At 39.8% G+C, this 20,467-nt stretch overlaps 2 protein-coding genes across 4 annotated transcripts in view; both read left to right on the top strand.

Moving 5' to 3' along the window:
• LOC311232694 (uncharacterized protein) overlaps positions 1–20,467 on the top strand; it is a 510,982-nt gene that overhangs the window by 151,095 nt on the left and 339,420 nt on the right. The gene's annotated exons all lie outside the window — the stretch shown is intronic.
• The window catches only part of LOC311232482 (uncharacterized protein), an 88,355-nt gene that overhangs the window by 37,034 nt on the left and 30,854 nt on the right, over positions 1–20,467 (top strand). For 2 of the 3 annotated variants that reach the window (XM_084319294.1, XM_084319293.1), the window contains 2 exons: positions 16,295–16,381; positions 18,510–18,602. In XM_084319294.1, coding sequence (XP_084175420.1) covers positions 18,521–18,602 — 82 coding nt within the window. In that variant the 5' untranslated portion in view covers positions 16,295–16,381; positions 18,510–18,520. The remainder of the gene's footprint in view (positions 1–16,294; positions 16,382–18,509; positions 18,603–20,467) is intronic. The other variant, XM_084319295.1, reaches the window with a different exon arrangement.

Below are 20,467 nucleotides of genomic sequence, written 5' to 3'. Positions count from 1 at the left end.
TATCCCACGTCTAGAGCTCTGCGCAGCCCTAGCCGGAGCGCACCTAGCCACGCTCATCCAACGTGAGCTCACCATACCGGTGTCTAGAACAATCCTGTGGTCAGATTCCACGACAGTACTCGCCTGGATCAAATCGGACTCATGCAAGTACAAAGTCTTCGTGGGAGTCAGAGTCACCGAGATTCAAGACTTAACCGAAGAGTTAACCGGAGAAACAGAGTGGCGTTACGTTGATACAAAACAGAACCCAGCTGACGTCATCACCCGGGGAATGCCCCTAGATGACCTCACCCGTCACAATGTCTACAGTGACGGCCCAGCATTCCTAAAGCTCCCGGAAGGAGAATGGCCCACGCCTATCCCGAGGGAAGCCAGTCAGGAGGAGGCTGAGAATAAGAAGCCTGTGTTCTGTGGATTGAGCACTGTTATCTCCGCAGACCCCAACATAGATGATTGCACTACCATAGAGAGTGCACAACAAAGGACAAACTTCAAAGGCGGCGAAAGAGAGCTGAGAGAGAGCTTCCAAGCTATGGGCCCAGAACTTAAGACCCACCTCGCTCCAGCACAGATTGACTTCCAATTCAACCCCCCAAACGCACCCCACGTCGGTGGTACTTGGGAACGGGAAGTGCGTTCCATAAAGACAGCCCTGTACGCAGTACTTGGGGCCCAGACCGTGGCGGAAGAAGTCCTAATGACAGTCCTCACGGAGATTGAGGGAGTATTGAACTCTAAGCCCCTCGGCTACGTCTCCAGCGATGTGGCGGATATCGACCCAGTTACCCCCAACACACTCCTGATGGGGCGGCTAGATCCCGCGTTACCCCAGACAATGTACCGGCCTGAAGAAGCGAACGGCCGACGAATGTGGAGGTACAGCCAAGTATTAGCCGACAAGTTTTGGAGCAGTTTCCTACTGCACTACCTACCGTCTCTACAGACCCGCCAGAAGTGGGTAAAGGAGAGAGACAATTTGACAGAAGGAACAGTCGTCATGATTATTGATCAATCACTGCCCAGAGCTATGTGGCCGGCCGGCCGCGTAAGCAAAGTGATCACCGGTGCCGACGGCAAGGTCCGAGCAGCTGAAGTGCTTGTCCAGGGTCGCACTTACACCCGTCCCGTGGCGAGGCTCATAGAACTGCCCCGACTCCCAGACACAATCGATGATGACCATGACCCTATAACCCTATGACTTTGTGAAGTTGACTGACCCCTACAGCAAACCCTTATGTGTAAATAGACAACGCGATTAATCTGTCTCTGCTTAACTGATTAGGTCTGGGACCAATCAGGGGGTGGCTGTTGTGAAGGGCCAGATTAAACCGAATATATATATTTATTTATATATATATATTTAATTGTATTTGTATATTCTCTAATATTCCTTGATATCCCTTGTATATTCCTTGTACAATATGCATTGAATATCCATTCTAGCCTACTGAACGTCCCATAATAGTCTCCATTCTACTATTGGTCGAGACCTTGGTGCCAGGCTGCCATACCCCCCAGACCCAGTTCAAACGTACCGCTCAACATGTACGAACAAGTCCTAGTTCCGCGTAGGAATCTGGCTACCGCACCACTAACGGTACTATTTGTTCATAGTGCGTATATATACTGCGCTACTAAAGTAGGACTTCTTTTTCAGTCCAGTTTCTTACCCTCCAATAGAGTCACAGACGTAAAGCCTCCCCGCGACGCCACGTGTGGGAGTAAGGCCAAGTTCGGCCTACCATCGGTATTGAGACATCGTGTATATTAATATTTGAATAGTCATATTTGGCACTATATCGTCGAGTTGGACGTAGTCTATTAAGCTAATAATAGTCTGTTAATATATAGTGCTTCGTACGGTGAGAATACTACCGTAGTCAGCACCTCATCGTTTCGGGCAGAGAACTGGCTGCTTATACAGGGTGGCCGACCCCATGTGAGGCTGCACCCGAGGAGCCCCAGAGCCGACGAGCGAGTGGACCTGCATACCGGATTATTCTACCGACGACAGCCCGCCTTCCCAGGCACGGATTATGCTTTGTGTACAGTGATTATTCCATGGATAAAGACCCCCGACACTGCCGTGTGTTGGAACCCCCCCCCCTGGAGAGGACGCAAGGTGAGGAGACGCTCTGCAAGACGAGGTCGCTTCACGTCTCTCCCCCGTGGACCGGAGAGAGCCGGCTCACAGAGAGTCCACCTGCTTTCATCTGTGGTCCAAGGATCGCTGGCGCACCGAGCTGCACTACTGTGGGTTCACCCAGGATACCCTTAGCCGGACGAGGCAGCCAGACTCTACCCCCCCCCCCCTCCTACTCCTGTCGGCTTACAAGCGACCGGATTAACCCCCCTAGTGTATCCAGTCTTATAATCATTGAAGTATCATTGCTATTATTCCTTAACTATTCCAGGTCGTATATGTACCACCTGCGCCTTCAGAGATTGGACATTCTCTATTGATATACCGACAAATACTCTTGCCATAAAAGTGCATACTAATTCCCATTCATAAATGTGATTGATTTGATTAAGTGCTTGCTCTACACACCATCGCTGTGTAGAAATAAAGACTTATTTCTAATTCGTACATTTGTGTTGGATCCGTTTCATCTACGTGACAGTGTTCATCATAATATATTTATGCCGAGTACTGGGTGGCCGAATATAAAGTACAAAGGTAGTGGTAGTAAGTATCATATCTAGTAATACAGTCAGGGAATTGTACCCCTCAGTTACATACACTGTATACGGCTAAAATGTTATTATAGACTTTTTTTTGTCTTGTTTCTGTACTTGCATGTAATTTTAACCACCTTGACTGTTAATTTCATTATGCATTATGTGTTGAGTACTGACTTTTAATAATTTTTGTTTTGCAATAATAAAAAAAATATAAAAAAAAAAAAAAAAAAGGCCTAACACGGCTTGTGCCTGGTGTCTGCAAGCAACATCTTCAAATCTCTCAAATCTCTCAAAAAAGTCTGCCTCTTGAAGGGGCAACAGTCATTTTTATATTGATCCTGTATCATATTCCGATTGGTCTAAAAACAGTGATGTCACAGGGATGTCATTTCGCTTAGCAAACCAAAATACAATACGACTCAGAGATGCCCTCCAGAAAAACAGTTTACACATCATTTAGTATTATTCTCTACTGACAGTTAATTTTAAGCATGACATTATGAAAACTTTACTGTAAACATTTAACATTTAATTGTTATATAGTTTTTAAGATTCTCTCTATCGTTTCAAGACTCTGTATACATGACGGGTGTTTCCTTTACTCTAAAATTTCACAACCTCAGCCTTTACCTCCCCTGGGGCCCCATCACCTCAGAACATAAATGCATGTCTGTTCTGCTTCCTCACTGTAAGGGTTAACATTACAGTTTACTCTCCTCTCCTCCTTCCTCTTCTGCGGCCTCTCCTGCTGCCTCTCAGGGTCACATTCTTTAGGGTTAACTCCCTACTGCAGGCCTGCTCTCACAGACACCTCTATGCAGACCAGGCAATTCTTTCTTAAGCAGAACAATCATTTCACTGTCTTCCAACCAGAGTTTAGTTTTAAAGTCTATAAAGAATATACTGGTTATAAAGGAACAAACAGGATGTCAATTTCCAAAAGGGTCACTGTTGTTCTGTGGCACTTCACACTGTGTAATGTCAGTAGCCTCAGCACGTTCTCCCTCTCCCTGGTCTGAGGAAACCTCTTCTCCAACAATACTCCCTTGAATAGGAGAATGCATAGATGTAGCCATGATATAGCAACCCCAAACTAACCAATCAAAACAAAAGCTCCTAACAACAACATGGGGAATATTTTTCACTTTTTTTTTTTAAAAGTCCCTTCGTGGTTGCCATTTCTGTAACGAGCTTGAAATAATAAACAAACCTGTTCAGCAATAAAGATAGGGATGCACCGAATGGGAAATTCTTGGCCGAAACCGATACCGAAAATAGGAAACAGTAGGCCGAAAACCAAAGGCCGAAAATGATTAATATAAATATATATATATATATATATATATATAATTTTTTTTAGCTACCTGATTATGGCAAAAGACATGATTATGGCTAAACTTAACTTAAATAATATTAATAATCACTTATGGGCCCATAAAACATTTATTCAGCACTTTTGAATGCATACATTAATTCCAGACTGTTAAGACTAAAAGACTACAACGATTGATGACGACTTCCTGTCCTCGCATTTCCATTTCCGGTTTAACGATACATTTTCAACAACAGATTGCTGCTAATTAAACACTTCATTTAAATGGAGTAACGTTAACGTTATGTCGAGTTCATACATGTAGTGTAGTATGAACTCGTCATAACGTTAACATTACTCAGTGTCCACTGTTGCTGCCACCGTTGCGTCGCAGATGGATGGTACACTGTTAGCTCCGTAGCTAATCCGCTCCTAGACTACTGATAGCAGTACCGTTAACGTCGGAGCTGATCAATACTCAGGTTTTTTCCAATTTAGTTTAGAACCGGGTTTCGGGGGGAATCCCTACTCCCAAGAGGAGTTAGTTATCACAGGCTGTAGAATGCAGGAAGAGCTGCCAAGCTGCTCACGTTACATGTTGCGCATGCTACCGGTATGTCTGTAGTCGCGTTTTGATGACGTCATCACAACAACACGTTATTTGACTTTCGTCATATATTTTCGGTGCTAAAACCCTTTCGGCCGAAAGAGCCTTTTTAACCATTTTCGGCCGATAATTTTCGGTAGCCGAATTTTTGGTGCATCCCTAATAAAGAATGAGAGTACTGGAACAGTGTTAAATTCAAAGTGTTGTATTAAACAAAAGGAGGATCAAAATAAATGGGGCACCCCATAGCAACGTATGGTACAACAAAAATCATCTCAAACCAATAAGAACGGTCCTGTCAGCTTTACAGTCCATTAGCCCCAACATAAACATACCATGTATAATGTTACCATGTATCATGTTACCATGTATGTTACCATTAGGGCTGGGCGATATGACGATATTATATAAATATCGGGTACAGTTCATTAACGATACACTTTTTCAACGTATCGTGGATATCGTGATGTTTTGCCCAAGAGGATTGTGTCGCGTCAATCTGTCCACACGTTACTCGTTCATATCTCAGCCTGTGCTGAGATATGCCCATTCCGCGGTCTGTTAATAAAGTTTTCAATCAGACAGATGTATGGAAAGGCTTTTATTATAACATTCGTTGTAGTAAAATCATTATGCCTCATTTAGCATCCTGTGAAGCACTGGTCTCCTACTCGACGGCCGCGGGGAGCTAACGTTAGTAGCTTTGTTGATGTTCAGTGTTCACTTCAGCACACGGGACATTCAGGAAGTCATAACGCTTGCCGATTGGTGCTAAGAACAGCAGGGCGGGTGCAAGCGGTGTGACGTCATTGGCAGACTCGACTGTCAATCAAAATGATTATGTTTCCGTCAGAATGAATGAATGAAAACTGTATTAAAAGGTTGCAGAATGGGTACAATACAGTACAGGAGGATGAAGACCAGAAAAAGACTTTCGGCTTTTTTACATAAGGGTCCTCCATTTTCAATTCATCAAAACATTTAGAGACATACATATATACAGTAGTTTCATAAAAATGCTAAAATGCTATTTATTGATTGATTGATTTAAAACTTTAACATATTGCAGAATGGGTACAGTACAGCTCAATACATACAATTGTTAAGGGGATGCAGACCAGAGAAAGACTTTAGTCTTGTTTACATCAGGGTCCCCCATTTTCAATTCATCATATTTCATATCTAAATCATATAATATCTCATATGCAATATATAATCTAATAATCTAAATCTAATATAAAAATGCTAAATGCATGGGTATTTTATTTTGTCTTTAATGTTAGCTTGCAAACTCAAATACTGTCTTGGTAAGCCTCATAATGAATTGTTTGGGGTAAAAAAGAAAAACATCGTGATGTGTATCGTGTATCGCCGAAAGGTCAGAAAATATCGTGATATCATATTTAGGCCATATCGCCCAGCCCTAGTTACCATGTATAATGTTACCATGTATAATGTACTGTGTATAATGTTACCATGTATAATGTAACCATGTATAATTTTACCATGTATAATGTTACCATGTATAATGTAACCATGTATAATGTAACCATGTATAATGTTACCGTGTATAATGTACCGTGTATAATGTTACCATGTATAATGTTACCATGTCTAATGTTACTAGGGCTGACCTTCGAATTTTTTTTTGGCAATCGAAGCTTCGGGGCCGAGCTTCGATTTTAATTCGAAGCTTTGAATAAAAAAATAAATTATTAATTAATTTAATTTTTTTATTATTATTATATAATTTTTTTTTTTTTTTATCTTGTTGTGGGACTTGTACAGCACTTTGGTAAACTTTGTTGTTTTTAAATGTGCTCTATAAATAAAGTGGATTGGATTTTATGAATTAAGTAGCCCCTTTTGTGACTGACGCAGCCAACACAGTGTGATTTAATTCAAGGTGGATCGCTGTTGTCGTTTGAACAACTTCAGATTTCATGGGAACTACCAATCCCCCAAATCAAGAATGTTTAAGATGAATGAAGTAAGATTTTGATTATTTGAAATATGGCCTGTGTAGACTAAACTATGCACAGAATTATGTCAGTCTACAAGGTCCGGATTCTACATGGTCCGGCAATGTAGACCTTGTAGACTCCACTACAGACCAATTATCAGTGAATGTTCATGCATTTTTAAGAAGGGCTACTTCCACAAAAAAACAAAGAACTCACCAAAACATCTCAGTAGCACCTTATCTAAATGTTCTATTTCATATATGGAGATTCATATTTATTTATGTATTGCATGCATTTCTACATTTTATTTCCTATTTTGTTTATTCATCCCAGTATCTTTCTTTCTTATGTGTGGAATTCTACAAGGCATTTACATTCACATTTACATTTAGTCATTTAGCTGATGCTTTTATCCAAAGCGACTTACAAGTTCTGTACGACAGGTCATCAGGAAGGATACAACTCTATCAGCTGAGTAACAATATTCATCAAAGTGTTGCGTGTTACAGTGTAGGTTAGTTTATTAGAACAAGTCCATGACAGTAAGGTTAGTTAGGGTTAGATTTTTTTTATTTTATTTTTTAAATTTTATTTCAGATAATGGTTGAAGAAGTGCGTCTTTAGTCGACGGCGAAATATTGGATGGGATTCGGCTGTCCTAACTGGGGTGGGTAGTTCATTCCACCATTGTGGGGCAAGGACTGAGAATAGGTGTGTAGGTGGTGTATGTGTTTGAGGATGATATCCTTCAAACAGGCAATAGTGATGATATAATTTGGGCAGTGCTGAGCTGGGTTACTTTCCTCCAGTGTATTTGTCCCCCGGCCCCACCCAATGGCCCCATGCACACACACACACACACACACACCGAAGTAAAAATTTAAATAAAATAATTTTATTTTTATTTTAATTTTTTTTTAAACTTCGATTTTTTTTTAATGTTCGAAGCTTGTGCCATCAAACGTAGCTTCAAAGTATTTAAGACAGCCCTAAATGTTACCATGTATAATGTAACCATGTATAATGTTACCATATATGTTACCATGTATAATGTTACCATATATGTTACCATGTCTAATGTTACCATGTATAATGTTACCATGTATAATGTTCAGGCCTACCAGACCATGCAGCCTGCATGGTAGAGCTAGTAGTGTCCAACAACACTCAAACCTTTGAGTGTCCAAAAGGTGATAAGTCCTGGGTTGATCCACATCTTAAAAAAGGAAAGGAAAAGGAAGTAATCCACTGGGAAACACCACTGCAGCTGAACTGTCCTTGGTTAATGGAGAATCTTTTAGGAGGCCTGGAAAAATCCCTCCTTCCTCTCACAATAGCCGTAAGCAAACAAAACTCCATGAGGCCATGATTCCAATCCAAGATGGCGCCCTTATGGTTAGGACCGCCCCTAACCACACCCATACCTGGAATCTTAAAGGTCAAGTGACTCAAATATGCTGACATTGGCATATCCTAACATTGGGCCCACACTTCATTTATCAACACAGCATCTTCTTCATAAAGTAACGCATGTTACAATGTTTTGCATTCATTGACAAAATTATGAAGCATTTGCACATATACTTCCATCATAATATACAAACGAATGTTGTCCGCATATGTTAATTTTATGAAATATCATCTCGGGCGACCATCAAGAAAACACAATTGTGGGACTTTTATTTTGAAACCACCTCAAGGACAGGATGTTGCATCAGCCAAGTCACATGTGAGGGACCCAGAGAAACAACTAGCAGGTTAGTAAGTCTCTTTCATATTGGCAAATAAATCTCTTTTTTAACTGCTGTAATGTAGTTGCCACTTTTGGATGTCTTGTGGGACGACCGCCCCAAAACTGTGAATAATACGTTTGATCTGAAAATCTATATTTTGATGATGAATTTGATAGTGACATGTGGTAAGAGCTAGCTAGTTTGGTTTCTGTAGCTAATGGTTAGCCTGTAATATTTGACTGACCTTAAAAACATCATCTGGGCGACCGAGTATCATGTGGGGCGACCACTGCTGAGTGTTTTAGATGATAGATATATGTCCTGTATTTGTAGTTTCTGTATATTTATATTTTATTCATGATTTATATACATAAAGTTCTTTGTTTTAGCATAACTCTTTGTATACTTTAACATATATTTTTCAACATTTCTGTAATTTTTCATTCCTATTTAGGAATTAATGTTTCTTTTTTAGTATTGTACAATCTTACGAGATTTTTTTTTAAACGGTATAGCATGACATTCCATTTAGGTAATTGTACTTGTATTAGTCATGTTTAACTAGTTTAACCTATTTTCTAGATGGCACAAACAAGCAAACAGAAGACTGCTCACTACAGACAGCGGGTCAATGCAGACCCTACAGCAAGAGCCGACTATCTTGCCAGGCAAAGAAGGTAAAAAAAACTATAGGTAGGTAACATGCAGTATATTTTTCTCTGGTGTAATTCAAACTGTCATGTTAGTAGGATTAGGAATGACCTTTTCTGTAATATCTTGAACTTAAGTTTGTATGTAATTTAGCCCACCAGAATCAGTATCACAGTATACACCATTGTTTCAGCTACCAGAGAAGAAAACAACAGGGCAAGATTCCATATGTGAAGTCAGATGAGCTATCGGAGAGGGAGAAGGCTGCATCCAGAGGTTACAGGGAGAAGGAAAAAGATGGAAAAGGCGATGCTGGACCTGACACCACCATCCATGGAGAACACTCCACCAGTTCTGGCTGGTGTAGAAGTAGAGAAGAGCAGCAGGGCAAGCTGTGGTGGATCCCCTACCTCTAAATGAGGATTTGAATCACTAACATTTACTTTGATTCTACAGTAGGTTTAACATCCCTTGAAACCATAGGTTATATATCCAGCTCATGATCAACAGTGACATATTTCAACAATAAATGTTCAGTGGATTGCACTGTGCAACATCTCCATTATAATCTGATCAAAGTTTGTTTCGTGTTTGATATATCTTTGGGGAATGTTGACTGTAGGAGCCAAAGCTATATTGTATTGTATGAATGTTTATGTTTATTTTTATAACCTTACATTGACACGGCATTAGGAATATCGATTGGATTTAGATAAAGTCATTGAACCGTCTTATTTTGTCATAATAGAACATTCTAGAACATTTGTGATGTCACCGTATGATGTCATGACTGAATGTTCTAGAACATTTGTGATGTCACAGTATGATGTCATGATCAAACGTTCTGGAACATTTGTGATGTCACAGTATGATGTCATGACCGCACGTTCTAGAACATTTCTGATGTCACAGTATGATGTCATGATCGAACGTTCTGGAACATTCGTGATGTCACCGTATGATGTCATAACCGAACATTAATAATTTAACTAAATGTAAAAAATATCAGTGTTTTGTTTTTTGGTGTGCTTCTTATTCTAGGTGTTCAGGTTGCCAGATTTGTTAAAACATGCACATGTACCTCAATTTGAAATGCCTGCAGTTTACCATGAGATAATATAAAAGGAACTAGGGATGGCACCAATCTGATACTCTATCGGTATTGGTCCGATACTGGCCAAATTCACAGGATTGGATATCGGCCGTAAAGCATGCCATCACGTGAACAGTAGTAGCGTGACAACAACGTTAGCATTAGCTAAACGTAAGTCAACTTGTTAGCAGCGCGCCGCGATCATGTCAGCTGTGTGGAGTTATTTTAAGCTCAAAGAAGAGAAAGGCAAAACAGCCTGTGGTGTTATGCTAATGTGTGTGCATTAATACGACAGAGTACAGGCCACCATACTGGGGTCACAGACAGGTACACAGGGCAGAGTAGACTAAGAGCGGATAATAACGGACCTGTGTGGTGGAGCTAACAGAATGAAGACACGCACAAACAAATACAGAGGACTCGCATGTATACTTGTGGAATAACACGACACAGCCAAGTGTAATATCTGCGACGCAAGTATTTCTAGGGGTGGCAGCAACACTGGAAACTTCAACACCACACAATACTTGCAGATTAATCATGGAAAGGGAGTATGCCGAGTTCATATGTGCAACGAATGCCAAGAGGAAAAGTTTTGTCGCAGCAGCTAACATAGCTGGAAACCATTCAGAAGCGAGAGAAACTCCCTGCAGACAGTAACAAAGCAAAGCTGAAGAAAACCGGGAAAATAACCACATTTATTGTGCTGGACGACCAGCCCCTTTCTGTTGTTGAAAATGTAGGTTTCCGACGCTTAGCCTCACTTAATGTTGCCAAACCGTCATTATCTCTGACACGGCTATCTCAAATAAGTACAATGTTGTGTTTCTTTTTCAAATGTAGCCAAGAGTAAAGACCCTAACCCTATCATAACAGCAGTCAAAGTGTATATTTTCAGCACTAGACGCGAGGACAGGAAGCAGTCATGAAATCGCTGTAGTCTTATTAACGTATTAACTAAATAATTAGAACAAAATAAAAAGCAGCAGCACTATTGCATAACTGAGTCATGTGTGGTATGTATTTCTTCCTTTAGGGGAGTTTTTGATGTTTTATAGATGGCTAGGTTAAACACAGGTTTTTGTTTTTTAAGGGAGTATCGGATGGGTATCGGTATTGGCAGATACTCAAGGCTGTGATATCAGTATCGGACATGAATAAGTGGTATCGTGCCATCCCTAAAAGGAACTGATACAACTGTGTTGTAGTTGTTTAGTGTTTCATCCATGCAACTATGTTGGTGGTTATTGTTTATTGACTCTATAGAACTGTGTTGTGGTTTAATTTTTATTCCATACATACAACTCTGTTTACCTTTTTATTATTGACTTAAATTGTTAATCCCTGTCCAATGTGACTACCATCACAAAAGTGATGCTACTTAACCCACCTTCTCGGTCTCATACATTGACACAACCAATGATGATATGAGGACATGAAAATGGACATTTGTGAAATGTTCAAGTTCCTGAAGCATGTAATGTGTATTGTACTTAAACTTTTTGAATGTTTAATGTTTTTAACATTTGTGATATTTGAATGTTCCTGACGAAGCTTGTAACCTACCGTGCCAAATGATTGACGGAGCTAGAGCCCCGGGAGTCGGTGTTGTATTTGTACAACACTGTGTACTTCGGCGCACACCTCACATATTGGCATGTAACTCGAGAACTGCTGAACGGATTGTGTCACCTGAAATGGCTATCAACAAATATGGCTTTAATTCGATATATATATTGTATTAAAATATATGCACACCCGAGCCGGTAGAGGTTGCCAAAGTGCAGGTGGGAAAATGTGGGCCCTCGCATGTTAACATGTTTTACTTTTGTGATATTTGAATGAATTGAAGAATATTTTTGTTGACCACTTGAAAAGATTGTAATAAAAACATTTTTCAGTTTCTTTTGTCTGAACTGCATTGTGTAACATTTTAAATAGACTTTTAACTACTCTCATCATTTGGGGTGACCATTTGTCATGTGGGGTAACCAATGATTGTCAATAACTGTACTAAATTCAAAATAGAATATCCATCAGTTTTGGCTCAAATATTAATCACTGGTATGCTATGCTTAAGTGGATACTATCTGTACACATTTTAAATCAGTTTTATGGGTTTTAGAGCATATATGGGTATTGTAACTGCATTACGAGGGAGACACTGCCATTATAGAATAAACTTGTGAAATCATGGTTTACAAAAAATTAAAGGGCACACAAGCCTGTCTTTCTTAAGATGTATATTTAATTACTGATACCTGTTAAAATATTAGTAATGTTAAGGAAATATATTAATTTTGAGAAATTCCGGTCGCCCCAAATTACTTTTATTAAGGCCATGTCCTATTAATTCAACTTTAAAAACACTAAAATCTCTTAATTTGGGGTTTTTGCATAAATGCATGTATACACTACATTCCAAATGTTTGAAAAATGGCCAAATATATCCTTATTTTTTGTATTTTAAAATTGGCCTATTGAAAAGTCTTATCCGTCAATGACCCACTATTACAGGTATTGAAATTAACAATGCAACTTCCAATTATTATTATTTTTTTTATTTTTATGAATAATTAAATATCGATATTTCGGGAAATGAATATTGAAACCATTTTAAATATTCAGAATCGATATGTATCGATTTTTCGATATTTTTGACAACACCAGTACCCACCTTCAAAACAACTCTCAAGAGCACCTACGGGAGGCTGCAATTCGAACCTGGCCCCTGTAAATGTCTGAACCGCCCTCCCACCCACCCACCCCCTCCTAATGTACAGTTCCCTCCCCCTCGTATGTATATATTTACTTTTATGATCTGTTTAACAGCACTGTATATTTGCATATCTTGTATGTCACAAATGTAACTGTACTGTATATCTGTCATAAATGTCATGATTAGATTAGACGATTAGATTAGATTATTATATCTGTATATGTCATTAAGAATTGAAAATGGGGGACCCTGATGTAAACAAGAAGAAAGTTTCTCTGGTCTGCATCCCCTTAACAATTGTGTGTATTGAACTGTACTGTACCCATTCTGAAATCTGTTAATTAAAGTTTTCAATCAATTGGGATGGAGGAGATAGCAGAAAACGGGTCTCGCCCATGCAGAGGGGAAAACATTCTATCTGGACTGGGCAGGATATTCCTTTATTGATCCCCTTGGGGAGATTCAGTCGTCATAGCAGCAGGGGGTACAGTGCCTAGAGCCAGGACTCGACAGTCACATAACTTCTGTGTTTCGCTCCAGCTGGAAGGGAGGGGCTGAGTCGGATACCCACACTTTACAGTTTAGAAGCAGCTTGGCAGCTCTTAAGCCCTGCATTCTACAGCCTGTGATAACTCCCCTTGGGAGTCGCTCTGTTTCTATGTAAACTCTGCGAGCAACGGGTCCAATAAATGCGTCTTTAACATGCTTTATATCCTCTCCATTACTATATGCCGTGTTTAAACACTTTTTTAACTAACTTTAGCTGCTAACTTAGCTAAGCTAGCTCACAGGCACAGGAGAAATCAGTTTCATGGAGTTCTAATAGTGAGGTAAGGGTCTCTCTTTCTCTGTGTACGTTCAATGATGATGATCAATGAAGTAGCCAAAATGTACACTATAAAACGAACTTGATAGTTGATGATAATAAATATTTCACTTAAAAATTGTAATGATGTTATTGTAACATCATTAAGTCTGCCATAATCTATTCTCCCTCTCGTGTGTGTGTGTGCGCGCATACATTTACTATGCTACTCTTTTTCACATGGATTAGGCTAATTAGCTTTAACAATCCTGATTCCTGAGCCTATTTTATTCAAAAGGAAGATATTGATTTAAATATGTATAATATATAAAAACAAATACATTTGAATCGTATCTCCTGTGCTGGCACAAGCACTACCATGGAGTGGAGAGATAACACACAATACATATAATAATTCATGGAAATATACTGAAAAGCTATTTATGGCCGGTAATAATAAAACAAATTTTATCTAAAGCTAAAAAGGAGGATACACATTAAACATTTTAAAATATTCAATTGAAATAGATTTATTTGGGTAAATTAATGGTTAATGTTTAATCAACTAATCGATAAAATAATCAACTGATTAAGCGATAACAAAATAGTCGTTAGTGACAGCCCTAGTCCGCAGTATAAAGAACAAAGAGGAAGGGAGCCAAAACTGTTCCCTGAGGGGCTCCAGTTTTTGTCCAGATGACATCTGATACTATATCATCCAGCATAACAAACTGAGGCAGAGGAACAAGATATTTCATGCACCAGGTGCTGGTTGAGTTATGCAGTTTAAACTGGATATTTTTGTTTGCTAGGATATGTGGCTGGATTGTATTGAAGGCGCTAGAAAAATCAAAGAACATTTCCCTAACAGAGCTGGCAGACGATTCTAGGTGGCTATAAATTTGATGCAACATAAAAATCAGTGCATCGTCGACTCCTACACTCGTCCTGTATGCAAATTGCGAGGGGTCTAAATAAGGTGCCACCTGCTCCCTGAGGTGGCCCAGCACAACCCTTTCAAAACACTTCATGATGTGGCATGTCCGAGCAATAGGTCTCAGGTTAGTGAGGCTCTTACGCACATTGTTCTTTTTAGGAATAGGATGTTAACCACATTCCAGGAAAAGCAGGTGAAGACAGAGATAGAGAGAGAAGAATGAAAAACATGGCACAACTGGTCAGCACAGACCTTGAGGGTGCAGGATAAACACCATCAGGCCCAGGGCCCTTGTTTACCTTGATGGAGGTTAAGCTCCTGACGAACCTCTTCAGTAGACATGACAATAGGGGGACAACTGTCCTCAGGACTAGGCTGAGCCAGAGAGGAGAGGATACTCTCCTGCTCAGCTGAGAAATAAAAGCTGAGTCGCCACACACACCAGTACAATCAAGAGGTTTATTTGTCACATACCAGGGCATACAGTGAAATGCGGGTGGTCTTGCCCGCATTGATTGTGCAAAATACAATAATAAAAATAGAATAAAATAGGCATCGAAAAAATAAAATAGATAAGACGCAAGATATGCATGGTAAAAAAGAAATACATGCTAGGTTCCTGAGAAAGTGGTTCTTATATACACTACTATGCAATATACAATGTTAACTCTTAATGTATGTAAACTATACAGTACCTCCTTCTTTTAAAGTTTGTGTGTGCTCATGTGTATTTGTGAGTGGAGAGTTCAGTGTTCTGATGGCCTGGGGGAAGAAGCTGAGTCGGAGACAACACAGACGTAACACACAGGTTACATTTGCATCCTAAAATGGCTTACTTGAGCTTGGTCCACTTTGGTTGGTCTCCTTGTTCTCATGCAAGGCTCTATAATGCCTCAGCATCGGTGAGGTGTTATTGTTGTATCCAAGTTCTTTTGAACACAACACACTTCACCTTTTAAAGTAACAGAAATTAGAACAAGGGATACGCTGTGTTGTCACATTTATTAATATTACTATGTGCATACTTAGGAAAGAGATCAGCTCAGTTAGTTGAACAGATGGCAAACAAACGTGCAATAAACACCTAAGTCAACACAATGTGAGGTCATAGGTAGGCATGGGTACCGAACCCAATTAAGGGTACCGACCGAATCACGTCTGTACTACCGAGTACCGATTCACGTGAGAACCACCGGTGCCAAATAATTTTTTTTAAAGTCCGATGACGTTTCGTTTACCGCGAAATGAAACCTATGAAGTGTGCCACACGTTCACACACACAATACACGCTTACCTAGAATTTGACTTGATTCAACAACGAAGCAGTCGGGGGCAATGGCAAGCCGAAAACGGTTGCAAGTGTTGTTACACTTTACAAAGCTAGATGCAGACGACGCTCGCTGCAATATTATATATATATATTAACATTGTTCTAAATAAATAATAATGATAATAAATTATTTGAAGTTTGGATTTTTTCTTTTACAACACGTAGATAGATAACATTTTTAGAGACTAAAGTGCAGAAAAAAGGTACCGTTGGGTATCTGTATCGATTCACAGGTACAGGTACCGGTTCAAATGTGAAAGGTACCCAACCCTAGTCATAGGAGACTATTGCGCTTCGTTGCCCCTTATATCTTGAATCGCGCGCCAAATGTCCTGAATCAGTCACGTGGGACGACCGTCACGTGAGGTTCACCGTCACCACACACGTCATCAACACGAGCCTCGATACACTCCACATAAATTCCTGGATTATTCAACAAACGCTTTGTGTGTTTACAGTGTGAAGTCTCTCTGTGGCAGAACTCTACTGGACCAAGACTTTCTTCTTGTGGAAACAGACATCAGACTGTGGACACCACAACATCTGTAAGTACAATTATGTTTACTTTGATTCTCCAGGAGAATCAATCCCAAGTCGATCGGAACTTTCTCGGCCGAGCTGTAGTCACTTTTTCAGCACCTACTCCCCATGCGCATGCGCAGATTGCCCACGGAGTCTCGGGATTGTCCAGATGTCTAGTAGGGATGCCCCGATCACGTTTTTTGCCACCGATACTGATCGTCTTGAGCCATATCGGCCGATACCGATCCGATGGCGATCGTTTTGATTAAAAAAAGAAATTTAAAATTGTTTTATATACACTTTTTAATTATTTTTAATAAAATATATATATTATATAATTCGACTTGTACTTGTATTATCTGCGAGACATCGCCACCACGCAACAAGTCAAAATGCTCGCTATCTGCAAACAGCTCCACTGTCTGTGTGTACTCGAGTAGCCTCCAGCTACAGCCAGGATTCTCCGGCGCTGCAGCTGGACCCTAGTATTGGTATAAATCACATTCAGCAAGCCCTCAGCTCGAATACGCATTGAGTCAATGTTATAAGACATTGATATCAGGAGCTATCTGTAGCTACTGCTAGCCGGCTAGATAACGTTAAGACGACGCCTCAGTGAACTATTTAGTTTAGAGCTAACGTGAGCTACCGAGTCAACGGAGGTAACTTATCATGCACTAGACTATTGCTGGAGCATTTGTTGATATCAGCAGCTATCAGTAGCTAGCCAGCTAGATAATGTTAGACAATGCCTCATGTAGTCACTGGGTCATTTAGTTTAAACAGTAACGTTAGCTCGGTAGGTACTGGTAGCCAACGTTGGCTCACGTCGCATCATGCACCAGACTATAGCAGACTGCGCTCTTGTTTACATGAGTGCGGGAGGGGCTGGGGAGGAGGCGGCGCGGTACGCTGCAAGCAGCTGTGTCTGAGAGAGAAGTCAGCAGTGACTGTGAGATCTCCGCTAAGAATTGGATCATGTTTTTCGATCGTTTTGACGATCGGCGAAAATAAAGCATTATCACCGATCACCGATCGCATATTTATACTGATTATCGGCCGATAACGATCGGTGGCCGATCGATCGGGGCATCCCTAATGTCTAGGTTTATAAATCTGCGCATGCAGAGTTTGCGGAGTAGGTGCGGAAAAAATTACTATAGCTCGGCCGAGAAAGTGCAGATCGATTTGCGATTGGTCTCTCCATGTTCAGTGCCCAGTATTTCAAAATCTTTAATCTCAATCAGATCCGATCCGATTTTAACCTCTTTACCTCTTAATCTCTGAAAATCAGCCTAAAAATACACACCTAAGTAAATGGAAGATTGCTCCACTTCTACAAGGCCATTTGCATTTTCTTGGTATCTAGGGACATCTATGGACCTCAGGGAATGTATTCCCAGTGTCATAAATATTGTGTCTATTACTAGGCTTGAGTAAATTGTTATGAAACACTGTGCAAATGTTTCTAAGGAAACTGAGGATAGGGCTACATATGGGATGATGACTCTGATGACAGTGGTCAGGATGATTAACATCAGTGTTGCCTGGGAAGTGTGGTGGTGGATGAGGGGTCGGGTGGTGGATGAGGGTGTGGACTGGATTTCGGATGTATAGGGTGAGGGGATTAGGGTTATACAGTAGGTAGTGTGATTTGTTTGTATTTTTGTACCTGCATTCTATTTAGTTTTTAAATGGAAAATAAAAAGGTTAATAAGTAACCTATTGATTTGTCCATTTTTTGACATTCCAAATTAAGGGGATGGTGTAGTGTTTTGATTGAACTATCTTGATAAAAAGTGTGTGGGTCTATTCTTTTTCTCCTTATACTATCCACTGAACTGTTTTATGTGTACAACCTCAATCTTTAGAATATCTACATCCTGATCTGCACTGCACACTTTTTAGAACTGTATATAGTAATCTTTATTTTAGTCACAAGCTAAAATTATCGTATTGCACTGCACACTTTTTAGAACTGTATATAGTCATCTTTATTTTAGTCATCTTATTTTTTTACATTATGAACCATGACACCAAGGTCTCTTTTTCTCTTAGCCTGCTGTAAGTTAGCCTTTAGTTTTTTTTGCAAATAATCCACTGCATCCACCATGATAAATTTGTTTTGGGCATCTTTGTGTCAACGTCTAGAGAAAGCCCTAATGGATTGCCCAGACGTCCACCCGCTTCCCATCACCCGTGGCAACAACGATGGTCTGCTGGACATAGACGAGCTTGCCAGAGGTGATCATTTTACCACTTTATTTACATTCCTTACATTCTTTAAAGTAATTTTGTTCTTAATTTCTATCATTCCTAAACACCTCATGGATATCAATCAATCTACATTTTATTACGGACTCAGGGTCCATATAAAAGACGATACATAGAATAAATTACATATAAAATCACCATAAAAAACAGTTTAAAAGATAAGAAAAGAAAATGCAGAGTCTTACATAAAGACAATGGGCCTCATGCATGAAGCGATATAAGAACAGATTTCGTTCTTAACTAGCATTTCCTCTTACTTTGTTCTTACCTGGGATTCAGTAAAGTGACGTCGTGCCTTTTTCTCAGGCAAAAACAAATTATAAGAGTGGTCGAGAGCACTCTTACCAAAATAAGAAATTCGTACCCAAAAAAAAAAAAAAAACCTACCATTGGTTAATTGCCCCCAAATACGACTTTAAAAATACAGAACTTTTCAATAATAATAATAATTATTATTATTATAACTTATTGCGTGAGTTCTGTCTGAAATGGAGTACCGTAATTTTCGCACTATAAGCCGCACCTGAATATAAACCGCAGCAGCTAAATTGAATGATGTGTACAATACATATATAAGCCGCACTGGACTATAAGCCGCAGGTGTTTATGTTTAATTACAGTCTTCCCACCAGCATTGGGACACAATACTGTTGGACAAATAACAAGAATTAACTCATTTACAAGTTGTATTAAGTTTAGCAAATAAGGGAACAGATAAATAACATTTCAATGCAGTCAAAAAAGCAATATTTCGATTTTTCCATTTTCGGGTTTGGTCACGTCGAGTCACATAAACCGCACCGTTATATAAGCCGCAGGGTCGAAAAATGGGGGGAAAAGGCGTGGCTTATAGTCAGAAAATTACGGTATATATTGCTGTTAGAACAGTTATGCTCTGGCCGCCCAGGCCATTGATTCATTGAAGATTTTATTAACAGATTGCAGAATGGGTACAATACAGTACAGCTCAATACACACAATTGTTAAGGGGAGGCAGACCAGAGAAAGACTTTCGTCTTGTTTACATCAGGGTCCCCCATTTTCAATTCATAATGACATTTATGACATACACAACATACAGATATACAGATATATATCATGCCATTTATGACATGACATACAGATATGCAGTACTGTATACGTAGCATAGAACGCATATTTAGAGATTGTCTATATCAGTGGTTCCCAAACTTCTGTTTTATGCGGACCACTAGATTGTTATCAAGAACATTTGCGGACCACCTCGTATGCAAACAGTAAAACATAAATAAATAAACAACTGACTTAAACCCAGTAATACACGAGACCCTCTTCTTGGACCAAGTAGGTTTCGTCGATAATCCAATGTACAGTTACCCCCACCCCACCCCACCCACCCAACCACCTCCAATGTACAGTTCCCCCCCACCCCACCAAACCCCCCCCCCCACCTCCTCCAATGTACAGTTTCTACATCAAATGTATACTCTTTTTTTTTTTTTTTTTTTTTTTTTTTTTTGCTATTTTTATATCACAAACAGTACTGTATTTGTAGATCTGGTATATCATAAATGTATAGATGTAGCAGTACTGTCTATCTGTATGTCATGTATGTCATGTTATGATGAATTGAAAATGGGGGACCCTGATGGAAACAAGACGAAAGTCTTTCTCTGGTCTCCATCCCCTTAACAATTGTGTGTATTGAGCTTGTACCCATTCTGCAATCTGTTTTTTTTTTCAATCAATCAAGACCCGCATCGCGGGCACTGCGTTCCATTCTCAGAATGGATTTTAGATGTGTCATCCACTGTACTATGCGCACTGCCAGTCATGCGGAGATATTCAGACTCTAG

Source organism: Notolepis coatsorum, assembly GCF_963971535.1.
Source record: "Notolepis coatsorum genome assembly, chromosome: 7".
NCBI lineage: Eukaryota > Metazoa > Chordata > Actinopteri > Aulopiformes > Paralepididae > Notolepis > Notolepis coatsorum.
Note: the sequence above shows the minus strand (reverse complement) of the source record. Positions and strands in the feature narration are given on the sequence as shown.